This window comes from Heterocephalus glaber, unplaced genomic scaffold, assembly GCF_053883595.1.
Source record: "Heterocephalus glaber isolate CG9 unplaced genomic scaffold, H.glaber_assembly_v1.0 deba00001454, whole genome shotgun sequence".
Lineage (NCBI taxonomy): Eukaryota > Metazoa > Chordata > Mammalia > Rodentia > Bathyergidae > Heterocephalus > Heterocephalus glaber.
The window spans coordinates 6,089,017-6,115,405 of NW_028258303.1; the positions used below are offsets into that span (position 1 = coordinate 6,089,017).

Consider the following 26,389-nt stretch of genomic DNA (forward strand, 5'->3'; position numbering starts at 1 on the left):
TTCCACCAGACACCTCATAATCATAACATTGTTGATGGAATTGTCATTTACAAAAGTGGCCAATTAGTTAAATTAATATTTAACATGTATTAATATTTAATGAAAAATTATTAAATACAGAAGCATACCTAGCATGAAAGGCTTTTATATATTTCAATAATGAATGATAGATAATAATGAAGTATATAATTATATATTAATTAACTAAGCACCAATATAGTACAAAAGGCCTTAGTATTCTGTGAATTCAATCATCCTGTGGTTTTTCTGTGTGTAGCACAAAATATGTACAGTTTCATTCTTATATATCACATAAAATTATAATGTTATTTAACATACTATATTAGTAACAAATAATAGAATGACTAAATTTGTATGGCTAGCATTTTACTGCATCACTATTGACTGTCAGCTGACTGTAAAATTAATGTTCAGATGATATCTTTAAATTCCAGTAGACTTCAAGAGTGAAATAGTCATTCTTACATTCATGTATGCTTGAAAACTCATGAAGGACTTCCATAGTTCCTGTGAATTTTCCTGAGGAAGATCACATTTCTAGAGTGTTAAGAAAGAATCCTAATATCATCATATCAGAGGGCTAAGAGTCACCAGAGGCTTCATATGATGTGATTAGTTTCTGTAAGGCACATAAGCCAGACCCATAAAACTGACTTTAATTTTTCTTCCTAGAGCACTTCAGTGACTGAGAAAACCTAACACCAGAAGTCCTTACTCATTCGAACACAAAGGCCTCCATTTCAGAGAGGCTTCTCATTTTGTTCTCAGTGAAAATGGAGGACAGCTGCTCACCTCTTGTCTCCAATGTATTTCTCTGTGTAATAAAATGCTTTCACTTTCATCTTTTATCTTTCTCCTTGTTGAGTTAAACACTAAATCCTTTTAGTTTTAATCCACAAGAGCTATTATGCAGTTTTTTACAAATATTAGCTAAGCTATATTTTTCTATTCTAGTGTCATGTTAGCATAATTTAGGGATCTGATAAAAAGGCTAAGGGAGTCTTTAAAGGACTTTAACAACTTTTATACTATGTGATGACTTTGGTCATTTTCTTAATAAACAGTAATGCTAAATTTCAAATTTATAGTCATCAAATAGTCACTTTCATCACTCAGTTCTGAACTTACACACACACACACACACACCCCACTCTGAGTAAATTAGCACAGATTTATCCCTATTAAATTTCATCTTGCTTATAATCACCTTACTTAATTTGTCAAGGTCTTTATGAATTCTTACAGTGTGGTTTTAGTCAATAATCACCCCTACTCAATATAGAGTAATCTGCATATTTAATAAGCTTACTCCCTATTCCATACTTCAAATCAATGCTGAAAATGTTAATTAGAACCACAGCCAATGCTGACTTATGGGAAAAGCTTTATTCAATATACCCTTCAAGGTTGACATTGAACCATTGATCACTACTTTGTACAGGACAACTAACAAGCTATGTACAATAACACATACTAATACTACACGAAACCATGACCCAAATAAAGATAATATGGATTCAAATGAGGAATCAATAGTAATTTAGAATTTTCCCTAGAAGTTCTTTTGAGAAACTCAAAACATTAATCATGGTATCAAATTTTTCACAGTAAAAAAAATAGATGAAAGAAAGAAGTTACCAAAAATAACAGAAAGTTAACATAATTGCCCACTTAAAGATCCACCTGGTGAAACATTACTGTTAAAACAAGGTAGAAACTCATGGTGTTAGGGAATATACTAATGAATCTAACTAAAAACAAAAAATTTGGGGTCTTCATAACACAGGGCAGGAAACCAAGTTTCAATTGGTAACTTAAATTTTTCCAAATTTAAAAGATTTCCAAAGAATTTGGAATTTTCCAAATTCAAAAGATATTCAGTTTCAGTAGATCTATGAATTTTCCCAAACTATTTTTTTTAAGTGATGTTATTCTTTATTCCCAATTCAGCGATCTTTCATTTTTGAGAAAGTTAAATGTACATCCTGATGTTGAAAAGAAGTCTTAGGAAAAGTGACACTGAGACTATCAATGCCTGAGCTGTTCTGCAAATGTGCTCCCAACACCCTCCAATTCAACTCAGAGCTTAAGAAATCTGCAGCGTTTTTCTCAGAAAAATCATGATTTCGTTTGGGGAAAGAGCCAGTCAGCCAGCTCCGATCCTGTCCTCACTTTGCCCATGACTCCCATCATCTCAGCCTTGGCTCTTTCCCAACTTCATGCTTCCATCCAGGGCTTGAGAATAAGGCCCTCATGGAGTGGGGTGTATGTGAGTGTGTGTAGGAGTGGAGCAGAAGCCATTAAAAACAAATTGAGTATCTCTAGATGACAGGGGCAGTGTAGAAACTAAGAGGATCAAGGAACTAATGAGGTCAAATGGGCGCTTAATGGAGGGCGGAGGGCACCACACCAAGGTCACTGGCATAATGGAGAAGCCAGGGAAAGAAAGCTGCGACTTACCAGGGCTGGAAAAGCAGTAATAGAAAAGAAAGGTAAGAGGATATTACAAAACAGAGTTTCTGCCTTTCAGTCCAGGATTTCTCTCCACAAGCCATCTATGTGGACTTGTTTTTATCAGGTACCTCAGATGTCTTATTTAATAAGATAGCTACGTACAGCTGCTGCAGAATCTTATAGTGAAAGGGATCCTGAAAATAACTTAATTCAAACTATGTAACCAATATTTATGCAATGAGGGGAAAAATAGACTTTAAAAAAAGATGGAAAAGTAGCCAGGTATGGTCCTAGCTACTGGGAAGAGGATAAGGCAGGAAGATCACAGTTCAAGTTGGGCAACTTGGTGACACTCTGTTTCAATAAAAAGAAAAGAAAAGAGAGCTGGGGTTGTAGGGATGCAATTTGGAACTCAATTTGTTTAATGCCAATACTCAGGAAAACTGAATTCCAAAGCGATTTAAAAACTTATCTTGCCTTTTCATTGCAGGAAGGAGACCCCAGATCTTATGTGGAGCCTCATACTCAAACTACCTCCTCTGCAGTGGATTACATGGTATACTCCGAAGTACAAGTCTATCACCATATGCATAAACTTGTAGAAAGATTATCCAGCAGACTTCAGGTAAGGAGGAAAAATAACAAGAAAGAGAAAAGACAGAAACTTATGAACCTCAGTACTTTGTGGTTTCTAGACTTGTGTGTGGGGGGGAGACACACACACACACAGAAAGAGAGAGAGAGAGAGAGAGAGAGAGAGAGAGAGAGAGAGAGAGATTTGTTTAGAAGGATTCTGCTTATTCCAGAAGGAGGAAGACCACCTTAGTGGTTGTGAGAGCTTATTAGGTTGGCAAAATTTTTGTCTTGGCGAGCTCCATGTAAATAGAATTTATGCTCTAAATATAGCTCTGTTCCAGGAACCATAAATAAAATGAGAGACAACTTTTAATTAAGTGCTCACCGAAGGGTGGCCTTGAAAGACCAACACACATCTTAGAGTTTTTTTTAAGATCAGAAGTCCTGTCTGTGACATCTAGATGGCTATATAGTCGTAAAGCATCCATAACCGTAGTACTTATATGCTAGGATACATAAGCCATTTCAACACTGAACAACACGGAGGAAGGAGATGAATGTCTTCCTCTGCCTGCAGTGCCTGTGTGTTCTGAAGCTAAACCTACACTATTCTGTACTAAAGGAGAAATAAAAGCAGTATGAGTCAGGCCTAGCTCACTTCAGCCACCTTGATTTTGGCTGCTTCTAATGATGTGTGTAGTTCCCTGCTAAGAGCTGGGAAACAGGCAGCTACTGGAGCATGGCAGAGACGAGGTTGAGACACTGCATGGTAACCTAGAGAGTGTACCGTTTGGGCTTTTTCTCTTATGTGGGATAATAGAGCAAAAATGACTTTCGCATTTCTTTTTGAGGTATACATTCAGACACAGAGTTCCATACTCTCAAGTCAGATTAAAGAAATCCCTTCGTAGTTCACTCAATGAATGAACATTACCAGTCACCATCTATCTACTAGGTACTCAATAAGGCACTATATAAGTCCCTGGGTTGGTATAATGAGAATAAAAACAGTACCCAAGAACATGCACATGAATTGAGAAGGTAAAAAAACTGAATAATATGCCAATATTAGACCAGAAGTAATTCAAGGTATAAGTGAGGCAGATGCAAAGTGATTCAGAACAGAAACTCAATCTGATTATGAATATGAAGGAAGCTCTACACAGGAAGTTAATATTTGAGCTGTGCATGATGAGAGTGGTAAATAAAGATGAATTAGAAGAGAACACTGGCCCAGCAAACAGATATCCTGAGCCAGGTTTTATTGCTCTGTTACCGTCAGGAGCAGGTTGATGTTAGTGGTAGTTGGTTAAGCAGTAAGATGAGACCCCTAAGTGAAGCAATCTTTTCTTTGTTATTTATGGTTAGCTCAAATAAGGCTTGGCTGACATACCAGCTTTTCTTTTAGATGAAATGACAGCCAGAAGACAGCACCTCCTAAGACAGGCACAGAAACAACAGCAGCATCTGAAAGGAACTCTGAGCTTTAGGTGAGTCAGGTAAAAGGAATAGCTTAGTGTATGCAATTGTGGACAAAATAGTAAAAAGAATAGTTATTAACACCATCAAAGACTGAGGCAGTGGGAAAAGCATGGATCCCAGTTCTCTCTGAGCTACTGGAAAGGAAGTAGAGAAATGGAAGCAAATGTTACTGAAGATATACCCAGTGATCATGCCTGGTCTTTCTTTTCATTTAATAACTACACTAAACCTACAAAGTTAAACCTCCATCTTTTTACCCATAGAAAAAGTAAGGCTTAAAATGACTATGTATTCATAACATGGTTATTTAGCTAATAAGTAGCAGAGGACACGGATGTAGATTGTTTGAATTCATAGTCCCTTGTACCTATTTCTAAGATAGCATAAGACTTACAAAGATGTAAAATTAACTTAGCAAAATATAACGTCATGATTTTTTCTCTTCCTGGTTCTTTTATTTTTTGGTGCCGAGAAATGAACTCGGGACCTTGCGCTTGCAAGGCAGGTGCTGGAACCACTGAGCTAAATCCCCAGACCTCACCATGATTTTTTCTGCAACACTCTTTTTAAAAGAAATTTATAATGACAGACATGGTTTTCATTTATTTATTTACTTATTTCATTCAATACAGATTTAGTGTACTTGATTTTGGCAGACGATATGGCCCCCTAGTTAAGATGAAAACACTAATGTTAGCTTGCCTAAGTTTACTGCCCTAGCTTTTGTTTCCTCACCTGTGAAATGGAGATAATATAACATACCCTATGAGGGTTAAATGGGAAATTCTTTGTGAAGCAATTGATTGATGACTGTCACACAGCAAATACTCAATAAATATTAGCTCTTCTTATTACTTGCATTATGTGCCAGGTAACATGAGAAACATTAGAGGAACAAAAATTAGTATGGCAATCCTTGCCTTTGATAATTTATAATCTTTTTTTTTTTTTTTGTACCAGGGATCGAACTTGTGTCCTTGCGCTTGTGCAGCAGGAGGCGAAACCACTGAGCTAAACCCCCAGCCTGATAATTCATAATCTTAAAAATTGCATGCATACAGCACACAGGAGGTGAGCTGCTCCCAGTGCACAAGAGGAGGCTTGCAGGCCTCCGTACCACCCCTGCCAGCACAGACGAGGTGAGCCATGTGGGCATCAGCAACAACGCCCCCCACCCCAGTCGAAATTCAAAGACATGTAAACAAGCCTCAATACCAGACTTCCACATCACCTACAACAACTCCAAAGGGAAATGAGATGGAACACTCTGTTACTCAACCACCTGGACCCACTGAACTGGCAACAAAAGAGGATCTGGAAAAAATGAAATCAGAAATAATTCCTCAGATAACAGCATAGATTGTGCTCATAGTGCAAGACATGATTAATAAATCTAGAGAGGAGCTCAGGAACATGATGGAATCCTAACATAGGAAACAAATGGAATCCATAAAACAGATGCAAACAGATTTCCAGGAGATTAAAAACTCCATTGAAAGTCTACACAGCAGAATGAGCCAACGTGAGGACAGGATTTCAGATATAGAAGATAAACTTCTTGTGTTTACTTTTTCTTTTGTATTAAATTCTTTTCTTGGTACATTGTAGGTATACAACACAATTACATTTCTCATTGGGAATTGTACCTTTACATAATGCATCTTGGTTCTTATTTTTTCCCAATTCCTAGACCTCCCTTCATGCCCTCCACCCTTCCCTATTTACAAAGACTTTATTTCCATTTTTTCCATTTCTCAGCATTTTGCCTTTTCCTTCTTTCCTTTCCCCTGCCCCTCCCACTACCCCTACCCCTTTGGACCTTTTTTTCCGATTTTACATTATCGATTATTCATTCTAATCATTGGTACATTTTAGGTATACAATATAATGACATTCATCATTGGAAATTTGCACCTTTACATAATCTCTCTTGGTTCTTATTTTTCACCCTTGCCCAGCCCTCCCTTCAACCCCTCCAGTCCTCCCTATTTACAAAGATTTTGTTCCTATTTTTCCATTTTCTCACATTTATCCCATTCCCTTCTATCCTTTCCCCTAGCCCTCCCACTTCCTTCCCCTTTGCCCCTTTTTTCCTATTTCACATTACCAATTATACATTTAGTCCTTATTTACACTTTCAGTTTCTCACACTAGAGAAACTATTCAGTATTTACACATGTGTGTCCTATTTATTTCACTTAAGAGTATTGCCTCAATGTGCATCCATTTAGCTATAAAGGTCTCTAATTTCTCATTTTTTATGGCTGAGTAGTACTCCATTTTATTAAAAAACCCACATTTTCTTTATCCAGTCTCCAGTTGATGGGCATTTGGGCTGTTTCCAAGTTTTAGCTATGACAAACTGTGCTGCTATGAACATGGGCACACATATATCACTGTGGTATGATTCTCTTAATTCTTTGGGGAAGATCCCCAGCAGTGGAATAGCGGGGTCAAATGGGACTTCCAGTCCTAGTTCTTTGAGGTATCTCCATACTGATTTCCACAGTGGTTGCACCAGTCTACACCCCCACCAGCAGTGGAGCAGGGTTCCTCTTTCCCCACAGCCCTGACAACATTTGTTATTGGTTGATTTCATGATAGCAGCCATTCTTTCTGGAGTGAAGTGGAGTCTCAGCATTGTTTTCATTTGCATCTCTCGAATGACCAGGGATGTTGAACATTTTTTCAAGTATTTATTTGCTATTTTTACTTCTTTGTGTGAGAAATGTCTGTTCATTTCAGATGCCCAGTTTTGGAATGGGTCTTTAAATTTGGGAGGTCTGATCTTTGTAAGTTCTTTATAGATTCGAGATAGTAGACCTCTGTCTGAGGAAGAGCAGGTGAAGATTTTTTCCCACATTGTGGGTTGTCTCTTCACACTGCTGGTGGTTTCTCTTGCTGTGCAGAAGCCTTTTAATAAGAAGAGATCCCATTTGTTGATTGTTTATGGTAGTTCAAGGGCAACTGAGGTTTTGTTCATAAAATCTTTTCCTACACTGATGTCTTCAAGGGTTCTACCTAACCTCTGTTCCAACTGGTTCAGAGTTTCTATTTTAATATTTAGATCTTTAATCCATTTTGATTTTAGTTTAGTCCATGGAGAGATACAGATCTAGTTTTAATCTTTGGCAAGTTGAAGCCCAATTTTTCCAGCACCATTTATTAAAGAGGCTATCTTTCCACCAGTGAGGCTGTTTGGCTCCTTTGTCGAAGATGAGATGGCTGAGTGTGTCTGGCGTTGTTTCTGCATCTTCTAATCTGTCCCACTGGTCCTCAAGTCTGTTTCTTTGCCAGTACCATGCTGTTTTTATCACAGTAGCTTTGTAGTAGAGTTGCAGGTTGGGATTGCGATACCCCCTGCCATGTCTCTGTTACCTAGAATTGCTTTTGCTATTCTGGGTCTCTTCTCGTTCCAAACGAATTTTTGGATTGTTTTCTTGAGGTCTATGAAGTATGCTGCCTGGATCTCAATTGGAATTGCATTAAATCTATATAGCAGTTTTGGAAGTATGGCCATTTTCACTATATTAATCCTTCCTACCCAGGAACAGGGGATGTCTGTCCATTTTCTGATATCATCTTCAATTTCTCTTTTCAGAGTGCCATAGTTTTCAGAGAAGAGGTCTTTGATTTCTTTCATTAGGTTGATTCCTAGGTATTTCCGTTTTTTGGATGCTATTGTGAAAGGAATTATTTGCCCTATTTCTCTCTCAGTGAGTCTGTCATTGGTGTAGAGGAAAGCTATTGATTTTTGTGTGTTAACCTTGTAACCAGCTACTTGACTGAATTTGGTTATTAAGTCTAGAAGACTTTTGGTGGAGTTCTTGGGGTCTCTATATAGAGTATCATGTCATCTGCAAATAATGACAATTTTACTTCTTCATTACCTATCTTTATTCCTTTTATTTCTTTGTCTTTTCTAATTGCTGTGGCTAATGTTTCCAGAACTATATTGAGCAAGAGTGGTGATAGTGGACATCCTTGTCTTGTTCCTGATTTTAGTATGAAGGATTTCAGTTTTTGACCATTTAATATGATATTGGCTGTTGGTTTTTCATAGATGGCTTCTATCAGTTTGAGGTAGAGACCATCTATTCCAATTTTTAGTAGGGTTTTTATCATAAATGGATGTTGGATTTTGTCAAATGCTTTTTCTGCATCTATGGAGATAATCATATGGTTTTTGTCCTTGGCTCTATTGATATAGTGTGTTACATTGATTGATTTGCATATATTGAACCATCCCTGCATCACTGGAATGAATCCCACTTGATCAGGGTGTATGATCTTCTTGATGATTTTCTGCATTCTGTTTGCCAGTATCTTATCAAGGATTTTTGCATCTATGCTCATTAGTGAGATTGGCCTATAGTTCTCTTTTTCACTTGGGTCTTTCTCTGCTTTGGGGATCAAGGTGATGCTTGCTTCCAGGAATGAATTTGGGAGTATTGCTTCCCTTTCAATTTCATTGAAGAGTTTAAACAGTAGTGGCAGTAGTTCCTCTCTAAATGTCTTGTAGAATTTAGCAGTGAAGCCATCAGGGCCTGGGCTTTTCTTAGATGATAAGTTTTTAATTACATTTTCAATTTTATTGGTTGATATTGGGGTGTTCAGAATTTTTAGGTCTTCTTCATTTGACTTTGGTAATTCATATGTATCTAGGAATCTGTCCATTTCTTCCGTGTTGTCCATCTTATTGGCGTATAGGTTCTGGAAGTAGGTATTGATGATCCTCTGGATTTCTGCTGGGTCTGTTGTAATTTCACCCTTTTCATTCCTAATTGCATGGATTTGGGCCTTTTCTTTCCTTTTTCTGACAAGGTTGGCTAAAGGTTTGTCAATTTTGTTGATTCTTTCAAAGAACCAAGTCTTGGCTTCATTGATTTTTTGTATTGTTCTCTTAGTCTCCATTGCATTGATTTCTCCTCTGATCTTTATAATTTCCTCCCTTGTATGAGCTTTGGGGTTGTCCTGCTCTTCTTTTTCTAGAAGCTTGAGGTTCAGCATCAGGTTGTTTAATTGGGCTTGTTCTGTTTTCCTAATATGTGTATTCATTGCTATGAATTTCCCTCATAAGACTGCTTTCATTGTGTCCCATAGATTCTGATATGTTGTATTGTCATTGTGATTTAATTAAAGGAACTGTCTGATTTCTTTAATTTCCTTTGTGCCCCATTGGTTATTCAGAAGTGTGTTGTTCAATTTCCACATGTTTATGAAATTTTTTGAGTTTCTTTTGCTATGGATGTCCAATTTCATCACACTATGGTCTGATAATATACAGGGGATAACTTCAATTCCTTTGCACTTACTTAAACATGTTCTATGTGTGAGTATGTGGTCTATTTTGGAGAATGACCCATGTGCAGCTGAGAAGAATGTGTATTCTGATTTTGTGGGGTGGAAGACTCTGTAAACATCTGTTGAGTTCATTTGTTCAAGAGTTCAATTGAGTTCTAGTATTTCATTACTTATTTTTAGTCTAGTTGATCTATCTATTTGTGACAGTGGGGTGTTGAGGTCCCCCACTACAATTGTATTAGTGCATATATGACTTTTCATGTCTGTTAGTATTTGTTTTATATAGTTGGGTGCACTAGTGTTTGTTGCATAGATGTTTATGATTTTCATCTCTTCCTCTTGGATTGTTCCCTTTACAAGGATGTAGTGTCCTTCTTCATCTCTCTTAATCAGTATTGGTTTGAAATCTACTTGATCTGCAAAGAGGATAGCTACTCCTGCTTTTTTTTTGGTCCCTGTCGCATGGAGTATTGTTTTCCACCCTTTAACTTTCAGTCTATGAGTTTCCTTTTGAATGAAGTGTGTTTCTTGTATGCAGCATATTGTTGGATTTTGCTTCTTGACTCATTCTGCCAGTTTGTTTCTTTTGATTGGTGAATTGAGCCCATTAACATTGATGGTTATATCTGAAATGTATTGACTTGTCATTGCCATGACTTTTTCTTTTTGTTGGGTTCTCCCCCTTTACATTTAATTTCTTGTCATACCAGATGGGTTCACTCTGCTTTGCTTTCTGGGGTTGTGATCTTCAATGTCTGTTCCTAGGATATTGTGTAAAATCCTTTGGAGTGCTGGTTTGGTATTCACAAAGTTCCTAAGGTGCTCTTTGTCATGAAAGTATCTTATTTCTCCATCAATTTTGAAAGACAGTTTTGCAGGGTACATGAATCTTGGTTGGAGGCTGTTTTCTTTTAGGGCTTGGAATATGTCACTCCAAGCTCTTCTTGCCTTGATGGTTTGTGTTGAGAAGTCTGCTGTGACTCTGATGGGCTTTCCTTTGTATGTGATTTGTTTCTTTTCTCTGACTGCTTGGAGAACTTTGTTCTTCTGTTGAGTTTCTGGAATCTTAACAATTATATGCCTATGTGTAGATTTTTTTTGATCAAGGCTATTTGGAGTCCTATATGCCTCACTTATCTGTATGTCAAGCTCTTTTCCCCTGCTTGGGAAGTTTTCTGCCATTATTTCTCTGAAGAGATTTTTTTATGTCATCTCCACTCTCTCCTGTTTCTTCATTGAGCCCAATCTGTCTTATGTTATTCTTCTTTGCATCATCTAGCAGCTGCTGGATTGATTTCTCATGTTCCCTTTTAATTTTCAAGCAATTTTTCTTTTCCTACTCACTAATTGCAATCTTATCTTCTATATCTGAAATTCTGTCCTCACATTGGCTCATTCTGCTGTGTAGACTTTCAGTGGAGTTTTTCATGTCCTGGAAATCTATTTGCATCTGTTTTATGGATTCCATTTGTTTCTTATGTTGGGATTCCATCATGTTCCTCAGCTCCTCTCTAGATTTATTAATCATTTCTTACACTAGGGGCACAATTTCTCCTGTTATCTGAGAAATTATTTCTGATTTCATTTTTTCCAGATCCCCTTTTGTTGCCAGTTCAGTGGGTCCAGGTGGTTGAGTATCAGAGTGTTCCATCTCATTTCCCTTTGGGGTTGCTGTAGGTGATCTGGAAGTCTGGTTTTGAGACTTATTTATGTGTTTTCTCATTTTGACTGGAGTGGGGGGCTGTTAGTGCCTGCACGGATTCCCGCCTCTGAGCTGGGTGAGGTGGGACAGGGGCCGGGAGCAGTGGTAGGGATGGTGACCCAAAAGCCCTTTTCTGTGGGCTGGGAGCAGCAGGAGGGATGGTGGCCGGGAAGCCCCTTCTGCTGGACCAGGAGCAGTGGGATGGCAGCTCAGAAGCCCCTCCCTCTGGGCCGGGAGCAGTGGGAAGGATAGTGGCCTGGAAGCCCCTTCCTCTGGGCCAGGAGCAGCGGGACAGAAGGTGGCCCAAAAGCCCTTTCCTCTGGACTGGGAGCAGCGGGAGGGATGGTGACCAGGAAGCCCCTTCCTCTGGACCAGGAGCAGTGGGATGGTGGCTCAGAAGCCCCTACCTCTGGGCTGGGAATGCCGGGACTCAGTACCTTGGTCTGGTGGTCTGGTGTCCTCTGTGTCTTTGTAGTGTGGAACCCTTGTGTTTACTTTTTAATTGGGTTGTCCATTAATGAGCTGTAAGAGTTCTTTATATATTCTGGTCATAGGTTATATGCATTATAAATATGGTCTGTTTAAGGACTACTTTTCATTTTAACAATGTCATTTAAAGTTCTAAATTTTGATGGAATCTCATTTATCATTTTTTTCTTTTATACATCATGTTTTTTATATCCTAGGAAATTCTTGCCTACCCTAAATTCATAAACATTTTCCCTTACAATTTTTTCTTAAAGTTTTATAGTTTTAGTCTTTCATATTTAGGTTCATAGATCATTTCAAGTTATTTTTATGTGTGGAAATGAAGGGTTGAGGTTAATTTTTTATATACAGATACGAGGTGTTGTAGTGCCATTTTCTGTAAACACTATCTTTTTCTCTGCTTTTGAATTGAGTTTCTGTTCTATAAAATGTTAATATTAAATAATCTTTCAAACTCAGTGAACCATATATGTGTGGTTCTATTTCTAGATTCTCTGTTTTATTCCAATGATCTGTATGTCTTTCCTTACACCAACAATGCCTTGACTACTGTAGCTTTAGAGGAAGTCTTAAAATTAGGTAATAAATGTCTTCCAACACTTTTTTTTCTTTTTCTTTTTTACTTTTGTAGGTCCTTTGTACTCCTACATAATTTTTAAATTTCAATATCCAATTCTTCATTTATAGCAAGTATACATAGACCTGAATTTTTCTATATATCTTGTGTTTTCTAATCCTGCTAAATTCAAATACAAGTTCTAGGGGCTCCTAGAGATTTATTAGTATTTTCTCTGTAGATCATCATTTCATCTACATATAAAGATTTTACTTCTACCTTGCCAATCCTATCCTGATTGTGTCATTTTATTGCCAGACTATTTTGGTTTGGGCCTACGTTTCAAAGTTTCATGGAAGATGAACAGTAGGCATATCTGCTCTTGTTCCCCACCTTAGGGAGAAAGGATTGTATCTTCTCCATTCATATAAGGTGTTTTTGTTGGAAGTATGGAGTCTTTGATCAGTTGAGAAGCTTCTGTTCTACTTCTAGTCTCCTGATAGCTTTTACCATGAACAGCTCTAGAATTTAGTCCAATACTTTTTCTCCAACTACTGAAAGGATCATATGGCTTTTTCCTCTCCTCTGTCAAAATGGTAACTTTTGGGGGTGGATCTTTCAATGCTGAAGCAACACTGCCATCTCTATAATAAAACCACTTTCTACATCCTGCCAGATCTGACTTCTAATAGTTTGTTTTGTTAAACACATTTCTATTTATGTCCATACTTTTTTCTTCTATTATCTTTATCCAGTTTTAGGATTAGCATAATGTTGATTTCCTAAAATTAGGGGAGAAATATTCCTTCTTTTTTCTGCTTTAAATGTTTTATGTAATTTATCAGTTAAAATGTATATGAGCCTGTTGTTGTCATATAGGTATGTTTTCAAGCTAGGAATGTACTTTCTTTAATAGGTGCTATTCAAATTTTATACTTCCTCTACAGTTAGTTTCATTAATTTGTCTTCCATGGTACTTCTTAGAAGTTATCAAATTTATTTCAAAAAAGATATTTGTAATATGCTTCCTATATCCTTTTAAATTCTGTAAAATCTGTGGTAATGTCTCATAGATCTTGATATTGTAATTTTAAAAATGTATCATTGATATTTTGTAATAGGTAGAAAAGGTCTAAAGGATTGGGGGAGTGGGAGGGGTAGGGGAAATGAAAGAAGGGAAAAGGAAAAATATGAGAAAAGAAAAAAATGGAAACAAAGTCTTTGCAAATAGGGAAGGGTGGAGAGGGTGAAGGGAGGGGAGGGAAAGGGGAAAAAAAATAAGAATCAAGATACTCATGTAATGGTACAAGATCCCAATGATGAATGTAACTGTATTTTATACCTAAAATGTACCAATAACCTTAGTGGGAAAAATGCATGCATAATTACTAATGTACCTGGGCAAATAGAAATGGCAGAAGAGAAGAGGGGACTCTGGGCCACTTCCTGGAGAGGGACTGGCATGCACAACCTCACAGGGGCATGAAATAGCCCATGAGGGTCTAGGTAGACTGGAGCATGGACAAAGGTGAGAACAGGTTAAGTGGTGCCAGTGGTTAGGCACAAGGCCAGACCAGCATCTGAGGGGCCCAGTATGCTCTGTGAATGAAGCTAGACTTTATATTGACTGGATGGGGAACGGAAATTGTGATGACAATTTTGAGGATGGAAAGAGGTAGCAGTCTGGACTCTACACTCTGGAAAATAAAATAGAATGTGAAGAGAATCAATAGAGGGAAGCAATAGTTAAGGGTAGAGAAAATAAAAAGGGAAGCAGCAGTCAGAGATAACCAAAAGTGTCTTATTGCCTCAGATTTAGAAAAGGAGGAAAATCAAGAAAAAAAATCCCAAAATTCAACACCTATTCATGATAGAAACTCACAGAAAACTAGGAGTAGAAAAGAATTTCCTCAACTTGATAATAACTAACAAACAAACACACAAACCAACTCTGTAAATAATACACATAACAGTAAAACATTGAATGTTTTCCCACCAAAATTAGAAACAAAGCAGAGATGTTCACATTCACCTCTTATTTTTACATAGTACTTTAAGTTCTAGTTAGCAGAGAAAGGGAAGGAAAGGAAATAAAAGGCATAAAGATAAGAAAGGAAGAAAGGAAGAAAGAAAGAAAGAAAGAAAGAGAGAGAGAGGAAGGAAGGAAGGAAAGAAGGAAGGAAGGGAGAAGAGAAAGAAGAAAAAAATCCCTATTTCTATAAATTGCAAGAAGGCTTATTTAGATTCCAAAGAAAGTAACCAAAACTCCTAAAACTAATAAGCAAGTTCAGCAAAACACAGGATAAAAGCAGCACACAAAGAAGTTGATTTCTCTATACAAGTAACCAATAGGTGGAAACTGGAATTAGAAATGCAGTACCATTTACAATCACTTGGAAAGCAAGAAATACTTATGTACCAATCTTACAAAACATGCCTAGGACTTTTGTGGTTTTGCATGCTGAAAATTTAAGTGTTGATGAAAGAAATTAAATATCAAATGAGTCAACTGACACACTTCATGGTTTGGAAAACTCAAATAGAGAAGATGTAACTGCTCCCCCGAACTGATATACAGACTTAATGCGATTCCTGTCAAAATTCCAGAAAGATTAAAGATTTTTGGGGTAGGTGGGTGTAAATGTGGACAAGATTATTCTGACATTTATGTGGAAAGGCAAAGGAAATGGAATAGCTAAGATAATTCTGAAATGTGAGGGAAAAGTACTTCTTTTGGGAGTGAATTACTCTACTCCATTTCGAGCTACAGTAATCAAAACTGTTACTGGCAGAGAAGGAGAAGCAAAAATCAATGGAATAGCATAGGGAACCCAGAAATAGACTCACACAGTAGAGCCAACTTAAAAAAAAATTTGAAAAGCAATTCAACGAAGGCAGGATAGTCTTTTCAGCAATGTTGATAGGGCATTTGAATATTCATAGGCAAAAAAATCTCAATCTAAACATACTCAAAATAGATTTTGGATTTAAATGTGAAATGTAAAACTATAAAACTAAAGAGATAATCTTCGGAACCTATGACTTGGTGAAGAGGCTTAGATTACCAGAAACATGATCCATAAAAGGAAAAAAACCCTCATATACTGGGTTTCATCAAAATGAAAAACTTTTTTCTGTAAGAGCCCCTAGAAAGAGGATGAAAAGATTAGCTACAATAGGAGAAAATACTTCCAATTCCAAAGCACATTATCAGACAAGGCTTGGGTCTAGATGTCCCCGCAAAGCCTCATGTAGTCATAAGTGAGGCTTCTTCTGAGGTGGCTGGATCTAGGGTGCGTGAAGCTGGAACTGACTCACTCTGCAATACTATGCTCAAGGGCACTAGGATTAAGGGTGTCTGGGTAAGATGAAAGGGACAGAAAGACTCTGGTAAGACCCTGTTTCTTTACTACCTTCTTGCCACCATAAATTGTTGCCCCTCTGCCATGTGTCACTCAGCTTTGGAGCCAGCTGATTATGGACTGAAACCTCTACAAACTGTGAGCTAAATAAACCTTCCTTCCTTTAACTTTGGATGTTGGATATTTTGTCTCAGCAATGAGAAAAGAAACTGAGACAAATACATACATATCTTGGGCCAGGGATTTAGCACAGTGGTGCCACTGCCTGCCTCACAAGAGCAAGGTCCTGGGTTCGATCCCTGGTAACCTGCCCCGATCCCCGCCCCAAAAAACCCCCCAAAACAAAAACAAACTAAACATACCCTATGTTCTAGCAATCACTCCTGGGCTTTTATGCAGGAGAAATGAAAATGAATACGTGACATTTCTCTGTACTAAGTCTTCACAATTTATTAGGAAATATATTATTGTTTTGAAGTAAAATTTGTTCAACTATGAACAAAACTTAATGGCCCAAGAATAGCCAATGGATTAGTAATAGTTTGTCTTTCAAATTTTACTCTACTTTCTTATTTTATAAAGTTGGTCTTGAAGAAAAATTATTCTCTCAGATCGGTTCAGTGACAGAACCAACTCAGCATTTTATTTTGCAATACAATTATGGAGAATAAATTCATTAAAGACAAAATTATGGTGGGATGTTGGAATCCCTTTCAGTGTACCCAAGCATAGTTACAGCCTCAGGGAATAAAAATATTCAAGTTTCATCACCAATATGATTCTTAAGTTATTAATAAATCTAACCATATGATTTCTCATACTTATGTTCCTTTTTATGTGAAATAAGTAGCTTTTTGAAGATCACATTAAAAGCAAATGGAGTTAATGATGGTGTTCCTTCCTATGCGCTCTTTCGCCATTGCTACCTTCAGCCTGAGTGCCGGGAGAAAAGTGTATGTCCCACTTTCCAGGTACATGTGTTTACCTTCCGATGAGAATGAGAAAGTCCACACTGTCATTAGTTTTATAGGAAGGGCAGTTTTCCTTTTACCTGGATAAAGGTAATTGAATTTTATATCTGAATACTACCCATTCCAACTGTGTCATAACCTGTCACATTATATCCTAAAGTGTCCCCGATCTCTGAATGGTTATAAAACTTTAGCTTGAGAGTTTTCCTTAAAGGGAAACTTCATTTTAAAATTTTAATAGCAAGGAGTAAATAGAATGTTAGATGCCGAAATAAATAGAAGATGCTGTAAATAGAAGGCGAGTTGAAAAAGGATAAAATTTTATAGAAAGCATTCTACTTTCCCCAAATAAATCCATTGGGTTTCTTCTACCAAGCTGTTAGGTTTTCTGTCAATCATCTGTTCAAAGGGACCTTATTTTTCCTCTCTCTCAATGATATCCCTCTAAGCACCTCTGGCCATTGAGATCTGGAGAAGAAATTCTGAATTTTGGGGATGAAGATATGCTTGGCATATGTTTGCTAATGGCATAGGGAAATTGGGCTGGAAAAAAGTGCTTTTGCACATACTGGTTCATTTAGTGAGCTGTAAATATTACAAACATAAATTATTAACAAGCATAACACTGAATGGTATTCTGAAAAAAGTCTTTGTATTTTCTATGAAAAATTAGACTTAGAATTTTTCAAGGAACTTGGTATTAGTTACAAATGGAACCTTAATCGTTTCCGAGAAATGCTGCAGGCAATTATGCTTACTGACACAACTGAGGCATGAAATTGGGAGATATTCGTAAACAGGGAGAGAACCAGACTTCTTTTAACTTCTTTGGCTTTGATTCTGCCCTTCCAAAATTAGTTCAGTGATAATATTAGAAGGAAGTGCAGATTTATTATACCCACTGATGGCTGTTAATATTGCCAGCTGGCTCTGGGAAGGAATGATTTTTTTTTTAAATGAATGCACAGTCACTTCTGATTGTAGAACTACGCTTGAGAGAAACATCATGTGAAATTACAACCTTTTCTCTTTAGGCTTCACTTTTAGAGAAACTTTAGGGATACAAAAACCAAGAGCAGCTTTTTCTACCCTGGTATTGCATTAAAGCTGACATCAAGCTCATGCTGGTGAGGTTAATAACCGAATGGCTCAGATACACAAACGCACAGTGACATCTGCCACCTCAGAGAACTATCAGGTCATGTGGACCACAGGAGTCACAACTACACAAGTGAAGAGACCCCAGTGAGTAAACCCATGGATTGGCATTGGATTAACATGGATTCGGCTCCCAGTTCTGACACATATTGACTGCTTGACCTTGAGCACTGAACTTCTAAAATTCTGTTTGCTCACCTACAAAATGGTAATAATTGGACTACTTGTATTACTAGGGTTGTTTTGAAGGATAAATGACATAACACATGTGACATGCTTAGTTTCTGGTTCATTATAAAGTCTCAGTGAATGTTAGCCATCATTTTTGTTCATCATACAAGACCAGTTATTTTATTTCGAATTTTATTCATTCATTTATTTTAAAATTCTTTAAAGTCAGATATAAACTACATAGATTTTTAGAAGTAAATAGATTTAAAATCTGACAAGTAAGGTATAATTGATAAGAATGTTCACAAAATAAAATTGTCCGTTTTAACTTTTAATAGCTTTTTTGCCATTTTTGGCAACATGGATGAGTGTGGAAGCTATTATCCTCAGTGAGATGAGCTGGACACAGAAAGACAAGTCCTCTATGACTTCGCTTGTATGGAGACTAAAAAAGATGAATGCTTACAAGCAGAGAGTGAAACAGTGGTGGCCGGGGGTTCTGAGGTGACAGAAGTGGGGAGATGTTGCTCAGGGAACAGATTTTCAATTATAAAATGAACAGGGTCAGGGGAGTGCATGTATAGCATGGGTGGTGATGGATGTACCAACAACTTGGCTGTGGCAATTATTATATAATGTAGATGTAGGTATCTCAAGTCATTACAACACATGCCTGAAGTATATTCTATCTTTATTTGACAATTGTAAAAACTATCTTAAGGTGATTTGTATTGAGTATGCTGAAATGTCTTATTCTGAGTGGTACATGTCAATTGTAATATAATTAGCTCTTGTTGGTGTGCATGCATAGAGATGTGGCCCAATACAAGAGTCACCACTATCTCCCCAGAGCAATTGAGGATTTTGAGAATGTTATCATTTACACCCCTCCACACACTTGGCAGTGGATAAAGCTACCACATATTCTTTCTAATGGCCAATAGAAACAAAGGGCCATGAGAAGGTTCACAAACAAAGAAACAAGAACAAGTATGGTACATTTAAAATACAGGTTGGGAATCAGACAGATTTAAGGTCTGGTCTTTATCCAACCACCTATTAGCAGTATGACCTACAGTGAGTTCTTTATCATCTCAACTTCTGTTTTGTCATTTGTGAAATGAATTATATTGTATGTTTTTCAGAAAATGAGTACAATGTATGTAAAATATGTAACATAAAGCCTGGCATACTGTAAATGATCAACTAATGTTAACTACTATTTTCATGGTTTTATTAAGCTCACTGATTTTTCTGACAATGCTGTGATAATCATTTTCATTATTTCTAATAAAGTATGATGCTGATGAGGTCATCAATTTACATTTCTCATGGGCTTTACTCTGTACCATTTATTACTCATTCCATCCCCAATACTTACTATAAGGGAAATAAATTGGGAAGAATATAAAGGTCCTATATGAAAAGAATATTTCAAAAACACATTAAAGAACATGATTTGGTAAGAGAAATGGGTAATATCATTTTCATAAATGGATAAAATTATTGACTTCTGGCTAGCATTATTAGTTGAATTTTTGAGTTTCAATTTTTATAACAAGAAAATTGAAGAAAAATCCTGCCCTATTTCTTTATAGATAATTAATTCTTAATTTTATTTTTTAGTATTATGATACAATAGTTTTGTGGCTTCTGATGGACTTCATTTACATAACTTTAAAAGCAAGCACTGTTATGTTTGCATTTACATAAAAGTTAAATCTCTAAGAAATTCTTTGACACATCTAATTGTTCTAATTTTGAATTGTGAGATTTTTCAGACATAGGGAAATTAAAGTTACCTTATTTTTAGATAAAATGTTTTCAAGGAAAATTTTTTTATAACAATACACAGAACACTGTGTTTCAGTAGGACAGAAAATCTACAGAGGTGCTAATCTCACAGCAGGGCCATAGCGGCAAAACTGGGCATGGTCAGTCAAAGGCTTTGGGCTGTAAGCATTTGTGAACTGAGGCACTGATTTAGATGGCTGTTGGGACTGAAGTAAGCACCCCATGGCTAATAACCACTGCCTACTATTGTACCTGCAGCTGGGAAAACATCAGCAATAATGACTACGTTAAGTGTAATGTTATGAAGAGACAAACAGAGTATGATTACTGAAACACCAGATTACATCTGTCAGTTGATATTCTGTCTCTCTCTACTCTTTCCTTTCTTCTCTCTTTTCTCTCTCTTCAATCCTCCAGTGATCTGCCCATCTCTCAATCATCTACATTGATTCAACTACTTAATCCAACAGTTCATAATGAGACAGACTCAGATAAAAACTTTAAAAAAAATATGACTCCTTTTTCCCTTTTCCTTTTTACAGTGTTTCTCAGACATAATCATTCTTTGTGGAAGTTAAAATTTTAAAGATGTGTTATCCTTCTATGAGAAAAGTGGGAAGCAACATTTATATTATAGCCAAAATTTTATTTCATAAAAAGTTCTCTACTAATATTCTATTTCTAGGAGTTGGACTATCCAGTAATACTCTGAAGTATCAAAGAAAAAAAAGCCTTTACTCAAAGAGAGGCTGTAACTTTTTTTCAGATACTTTATAGTGGTTTTCAAATGTTGCACACTTCCATCATTTCTCACGCTTGGTGGCTCCTGGGATCTTTGTCTACTTACTGGATGGAGCTTTCAATGCGAGTGATGGTGAGGAAAGCAGCAAGATTTGCTGTGTAGGATGAGATTACAATCAAAGCAAACAGCCACCAAGCCCCCATCATCATCCGGGTAGCCAGGGTTGTGTATGGGACCTCCCCACCTGTTGGAAGAAGCAGAATAAAAGAACATCAGCAAACGCTTGTGGAGAGTCTGAAGCCATACACCTGCAATACCAAAACAACGAAGTCGTGAGAAACCTTCCTACGTAATAACATCAGTATAGACTTCTCTGTTTTCATTGTTTTATATTTAATTCTCTAATGAGAATATGTGAGGCTAGTCAATAAGAAACATGATAAATATTCAAAATAACATGTTTAAGAGGCAGTTTGTCATCTTTACGGTTCCATTCTCTCATTACCCTCGTATTTCAGATACAGATCCATACTTTTTTCCAAGAGCTTGATTATTCATTAGTTAGCTGATATTAACACTGCTATGCAACTATAATGTACCTTTTAAGATTTCCAGTCAATTAAATAATATTAAAAGGATTTAGTTATATTACTGAAACATGAGTTGTCAATGATCTTAGAATCATACAAAATGTTGCTGGCTTCAACATTCTCACCCTTGTCTTTCTCTACTCTTCATTGATCAGATACTCTTAACATCTGGTTGCAGCATCTCCTTCTGCTCTGTAAATGTGGGAGAGTTCTTGGGCTTTTCCCATTCTCTGGCCGCATTCTCATCCTGTGTAATTGCAACAATTCCCTAACTGAATATCACCTATGGCATATGTGGCTAACACTTAAATTTATATTTTGAGCCTCACTCTCTTGATCACTAGAGCTAAAATCCTACATGTTTTCCACTTGGAATCTCATGGGCATCTCAAACTCACTGCAGCTAAAACAGAACTTTTCTACTCCTAAATTAACTACCCACTGACCTAGCCCATATCATGCCAGAATGTAGCATTACTGTTCACTTAGTAGATAAAAACTTAGAAATTTCCTGACATATAACAAGTCCTGTCACCTTTACCTTCATAGTGTGTCCCAACCTATTTTATGTCATCATTTCCACCACTGACACCCAAATCCAGGCTGACATCATCTTGTGTGTGGGGCTTGGGGGGTTACTGAAGACTGCACCCAGGGAGTGCTGAGTTACATTCCCAGCATTTTGCTAAATTTCATTTTGAGACAGGATCTCACTAAGTTACCCAGGGTGGCCTCATGCTTCAGATCCTCCTGCTTCAGCCTCTGGTAGCTTTGACTACAAGTGATTATCACCCAGCTCAGTACCATCTGAATTGTACTATTGCGCAGCTTAAAGGATTTTCCTATTTACGTTCTAGAGAAGACCACTCTGAATCTATCACCATGGTGCTTCAAAAAATGAATATGATACTTCTTTGGTCACACTTCCCAGTGGCTTTCCATCATTCTTAGAAAAAACATCTAAAGTCTTACCAAGGTTATCTAGCCCAACTTGCAGTATCTTAGGTCAGGTGTGGGAATTTGTTCCTCACCTTTATCTCAATGTTCTTATATGGAGCCAGAACAATATTTGACCCAGAGACTTCACACTTGCAATTCGCAATTAGGCCATGATTTTTCTTCTCTTCAATGTACAAGTTCACTTTCCCTTTAATGCATTCTGGTTTCTGCCTGGAGGATACCTCTCCATGAAGATCTTTTCTAAAAGGAGTATTCCTAAAATAACTCCCTACTATCCTTTACTCCCAATTCCTTTAATTTTATCATACATTATTCGATTTCTTTTCCATGAAAACATTTCCTTCATTTTGCTAATTACCTAGCTAGTAACAAAAGAAGTTGCTGAGTCTTTTCAAAAAAGTACATTTTTTTCCTGATTACAAAAGTACTAAATGTTTTTTTACAAAAAAGGCAGAAGCATAGAGAAAAAAATTAAACTGCTTATAATTCCATCATTGATACTTAACCATTGTTAAGATTTTGTTGGATTTACTTTTATTCTTTGTACATATTTAATTTTAGACCAAAATTGGGACCATACTACTTCCTGTATTTTATTTAGTTTATATTGTCTGTACAGATAAAAGGCCATGTAAGGACACAGGCGGAGGATGCCACAGAGCCACTTCCTTGGAGAGACCTCAGGAGAAACTAGATCTGTGGCACCTTGATCGTGGGCTTCCACCCTCCAGATCAGTGAGGAAATAAGTTTCCTTCGGTAAGCCACCCAGTGGGTATTTTGTTATGGAAGCCCTATCAGACTAACACACACTATGAATTATTAATAGACGTTTTAAATGAAAGTAAGCTTATATTCACAGTGGAAATAAATCAGAGATATAATACTTTCTCCTCCTGGGTCCGTCAATATGTGAATGACTTAACAGGACTCAGTGAACTATGATATCAGGCAGATTTTTATCCCAGCCACTAGTTCTCACTGTGCAATATCTGTACATTTTAAATGCAGTGTAAACACGCCCTGTGGTTGTGTTCTGAGCTATTTTCCTAATGTAATGTGCTCAGAACAGGCTCACCTCTGCTATCAGGAACACGTTTTTCAAAGGCAGTTATAATGGATTTTAGAGACTTTCTTCTTCAAAGCAAAAGGAGTTTTTGCTCAGCTTTTAAAAGATGAAAGCTAAGGGAAATATTTATTTTTTAAATCCACATAGGAATTTTCTGAAAACAACTAATTGAAAAAAATAACAATAAAGTGTGAACATGAGGGTAGCTAAACACTGGAAGATTTACCTATAATAAAAGTAGAAGAGAAAAAATTTGAAAAGGCTAATTGGAGGTTTGTTTTCTTTACCCTTTAACCTTGATTAGAGTTGTTTTCACCAATATGAAAGAATACTTGTTAAATTTCTTCATCTGTGGTATATAATTTGCAACTCTGCTAGTTCAACTATTCTTGTAGAATCAAAAAAATGCTATTTCATTTGATATTTGCAGTTAGGAATAAAGTATTAAAATAGTTAAGAATCTCATCTTCCAATTTTGGTAATGTTGGACTAGACAGTTCACAATATCCTCCAACTGTTGGCACCTGGAAAAACTGAGCATAGAAAGCATTTGCAGGACTGAAGAGGACCAAATTTTGCATAAGATAAACAAGAAAGGGAACCTAGTGTTTGGGATCACCTTTCCCTAGGAACCACATGACAACTCACACAGAGGAAGCTGAAGAGATTGAGACTCTAGCAATGACTTCATTTTACTTTATAAAATGTCTTCAAAGATTAGAGTTAAAAAAAATTAGGACTCAGGGCTTGCCTAAGGCAGTAGGACTGAGAAAACCAGAAAATATCCACCTTCTTGGAAATTATTAAATACAAGTCTATAAAGGAATGTAAAAGAAAAAATATTTTGAACTGGATTATAATAAAATACTCATAGCAAAATTTCACAGGTTTTGATAGTTGATGGAGTATAGGTAAATTTGTCTCGAGAAAAAAATGATTGTATATAATGTGTAAAAGAGAGCTGAAAACAATGAGCATCAATTTTATGAAGACAAAAAAATCTCCAAATCAAATCTAAAGAAAAAATAAACAGGGCCGGGGATTTAGCTCAGTGGTGCTGCCGTCTGCCTCGCAAGGTCTGGAGTTCGATCCCCCGTAACCCCCCCCCCCGCCCCAAAAAAAGCAGTGGAAAAAAAAAAATGACAAGGTTGTTGCAACAGAAATTTGGTTCTTTGAAGGTGACTATTAGTATTTATTAAGACTAATAGGGCCGGGGATTTAGCTCAGTGGTTCCAGCACCTGCCTCGCAAGCGCAAGGTCCCGAGTTTGATCCCCGGTACCAAAAAAAAAAAAGACTAATGAAGAGAATATGAAGTTGCCTAGACAATAACAGCAATATAAATGGCACATTCTTAGAGATGTTACACATATCAGAAAGGTAGCAAGAGAACCTTCAATGTAATTTTATGTGAATAAATTTGATAACTGATATATGAAAAAATTCCTAGAAAAATTCTGGTACAAGAAATAGAAAATTTCGTTCCTCTAATTATTAAAGACTTCAAGTTCAGAGCGCAAATTTATCCAACACCAGTGCTTTAATACCAAAATCTGGCAAATATTTTTGGGAATAATTAATTTTGCTCAAACTCTTCCTGAGATTGGAAAGAAGCAAGACAGTAGGCCATCCATTGTTGAAAGAAAGCACAGGTTTGATAATGAAACCTAGCACAGTCATTCCAGGAAGAAAGCCACAGGCCAGTATTTCACATGATCATTGATACCAATTAATAGATTGAAAATCCTATCCACAAGCAAGCAAGAAAACTGGTTGAGTTTATTATATAAAAGCAAGGTTAATTTGGCCTTTGAAAATCAATCACTGTAATTCATTCCATTAGTAATAAAAGGAGAAAACCCAAACGATAATATTAGTTAATGTAGAAGAGGCATGAAGCTCAACATCCAGTATTTTTTCATAATTCTTTGAATATAGTCCATCAAACTAAGACACTTTTTTTTATCTCTGTAAGAAAATCTATAACAACCATACTTTTTAATAACCTCAAAGTTTTAGATGATCTTCAAGGCAACAAGTTGCTACCACTTCCTATTTAACACTGATTTCAATGTGCTAAACAAGCAGGAATAAAAAGGAACCAAAAAACAAGACTTGGAAGTAATGAAATGAGAGGTAATGAGTAAAGATTATATGAATATGTACTTGGAAAATAAAAAAATACTAAAATTAATGTTATCCATTTTCTATGGTACAGAATCAAAGTTCAAAAATAAAATGTATTTTATATACTAGCAACACTCAAAAAGAAACTAAATGTGCATACCATTTGCAAAAGCAGTATAAAGTATATAGGAATAATGTGTTTAAATATATGAAAGGCCTCTATCTGAAAAATGTTTAAGATTAAATAAGTGGGCAACATTTTCACTAATTAAAAGATACAATATTGCTAGAATAGAAATTTGATTGGAAGTGATCTCTATATAGATTCAGTCAATGAATTAGAAGTTGAAATTACAGATTCTATCTGGTGTGTGCAAGAATGAATGTAAGAAGCTAGGTGTGGTGGCACACGCCTATAATCCCAGGACTACGGAGGCTGGGGCAGGAGGATCACCTTGCTTGAGGCAGGCTTGGGCTACGTAGTGAGTTCAAGACCAGCCTGCACTACACACCAATACCCTGCCAAAAAAAAAAAAAAAGAATAAATGTATATAAATAAATTTATATATATAATGCATATGTATATATAAATTTACATGAAATTGCAAAAGCCCCAAAATAGCCTAACCTCCCCAAGAAGAAAAAGCTTAATTCTAGCTGACTGTAGCTTTATAGCTTTATACAGTAATTAAGATTTCATTTTTGTACAAGGATAGGCCAAATATATCAATGAAAATTAGCCATGCTTACACAGGTCCTTGATTTATACCAGCTAACATTGTAATGCTATATGAAAACTGAGGTCTTTTTATTAAGTAGTACTAGGTCAACTGGATATATGTATGAAAAATACTAAAATTTATCT

General features: G+C 36.5%; 1 protein-coding gene across 5 annotated transcripts in view; it reads right to left on the reverse strand.

Annotated features, from left to right (window-relative positions):
- Positions 1 to 26,389, reverse strand: part of Grid2 (glutamate ionotropic receptor delta type subunit 2) — a 1,480,136-nt gene that overhangs the window by 296,401 nt on the left and 1,157,346 nt on the right. For all 5 annotated transcript variants that reach the window (XM_087215774.1, XM_021261081.2, XM_087215773.1 and 2 more), the window contains one exon: positions 20,888 to 21,026. In XM_087215774.1, coding sequence (XP_087071900.1) covers positions 20,888 to 21,026 — 139 coding nt within the window. The remainder of the gene's footprint in view (positions 1 to 20,887; positions 21,027 to 26,389) is intronic.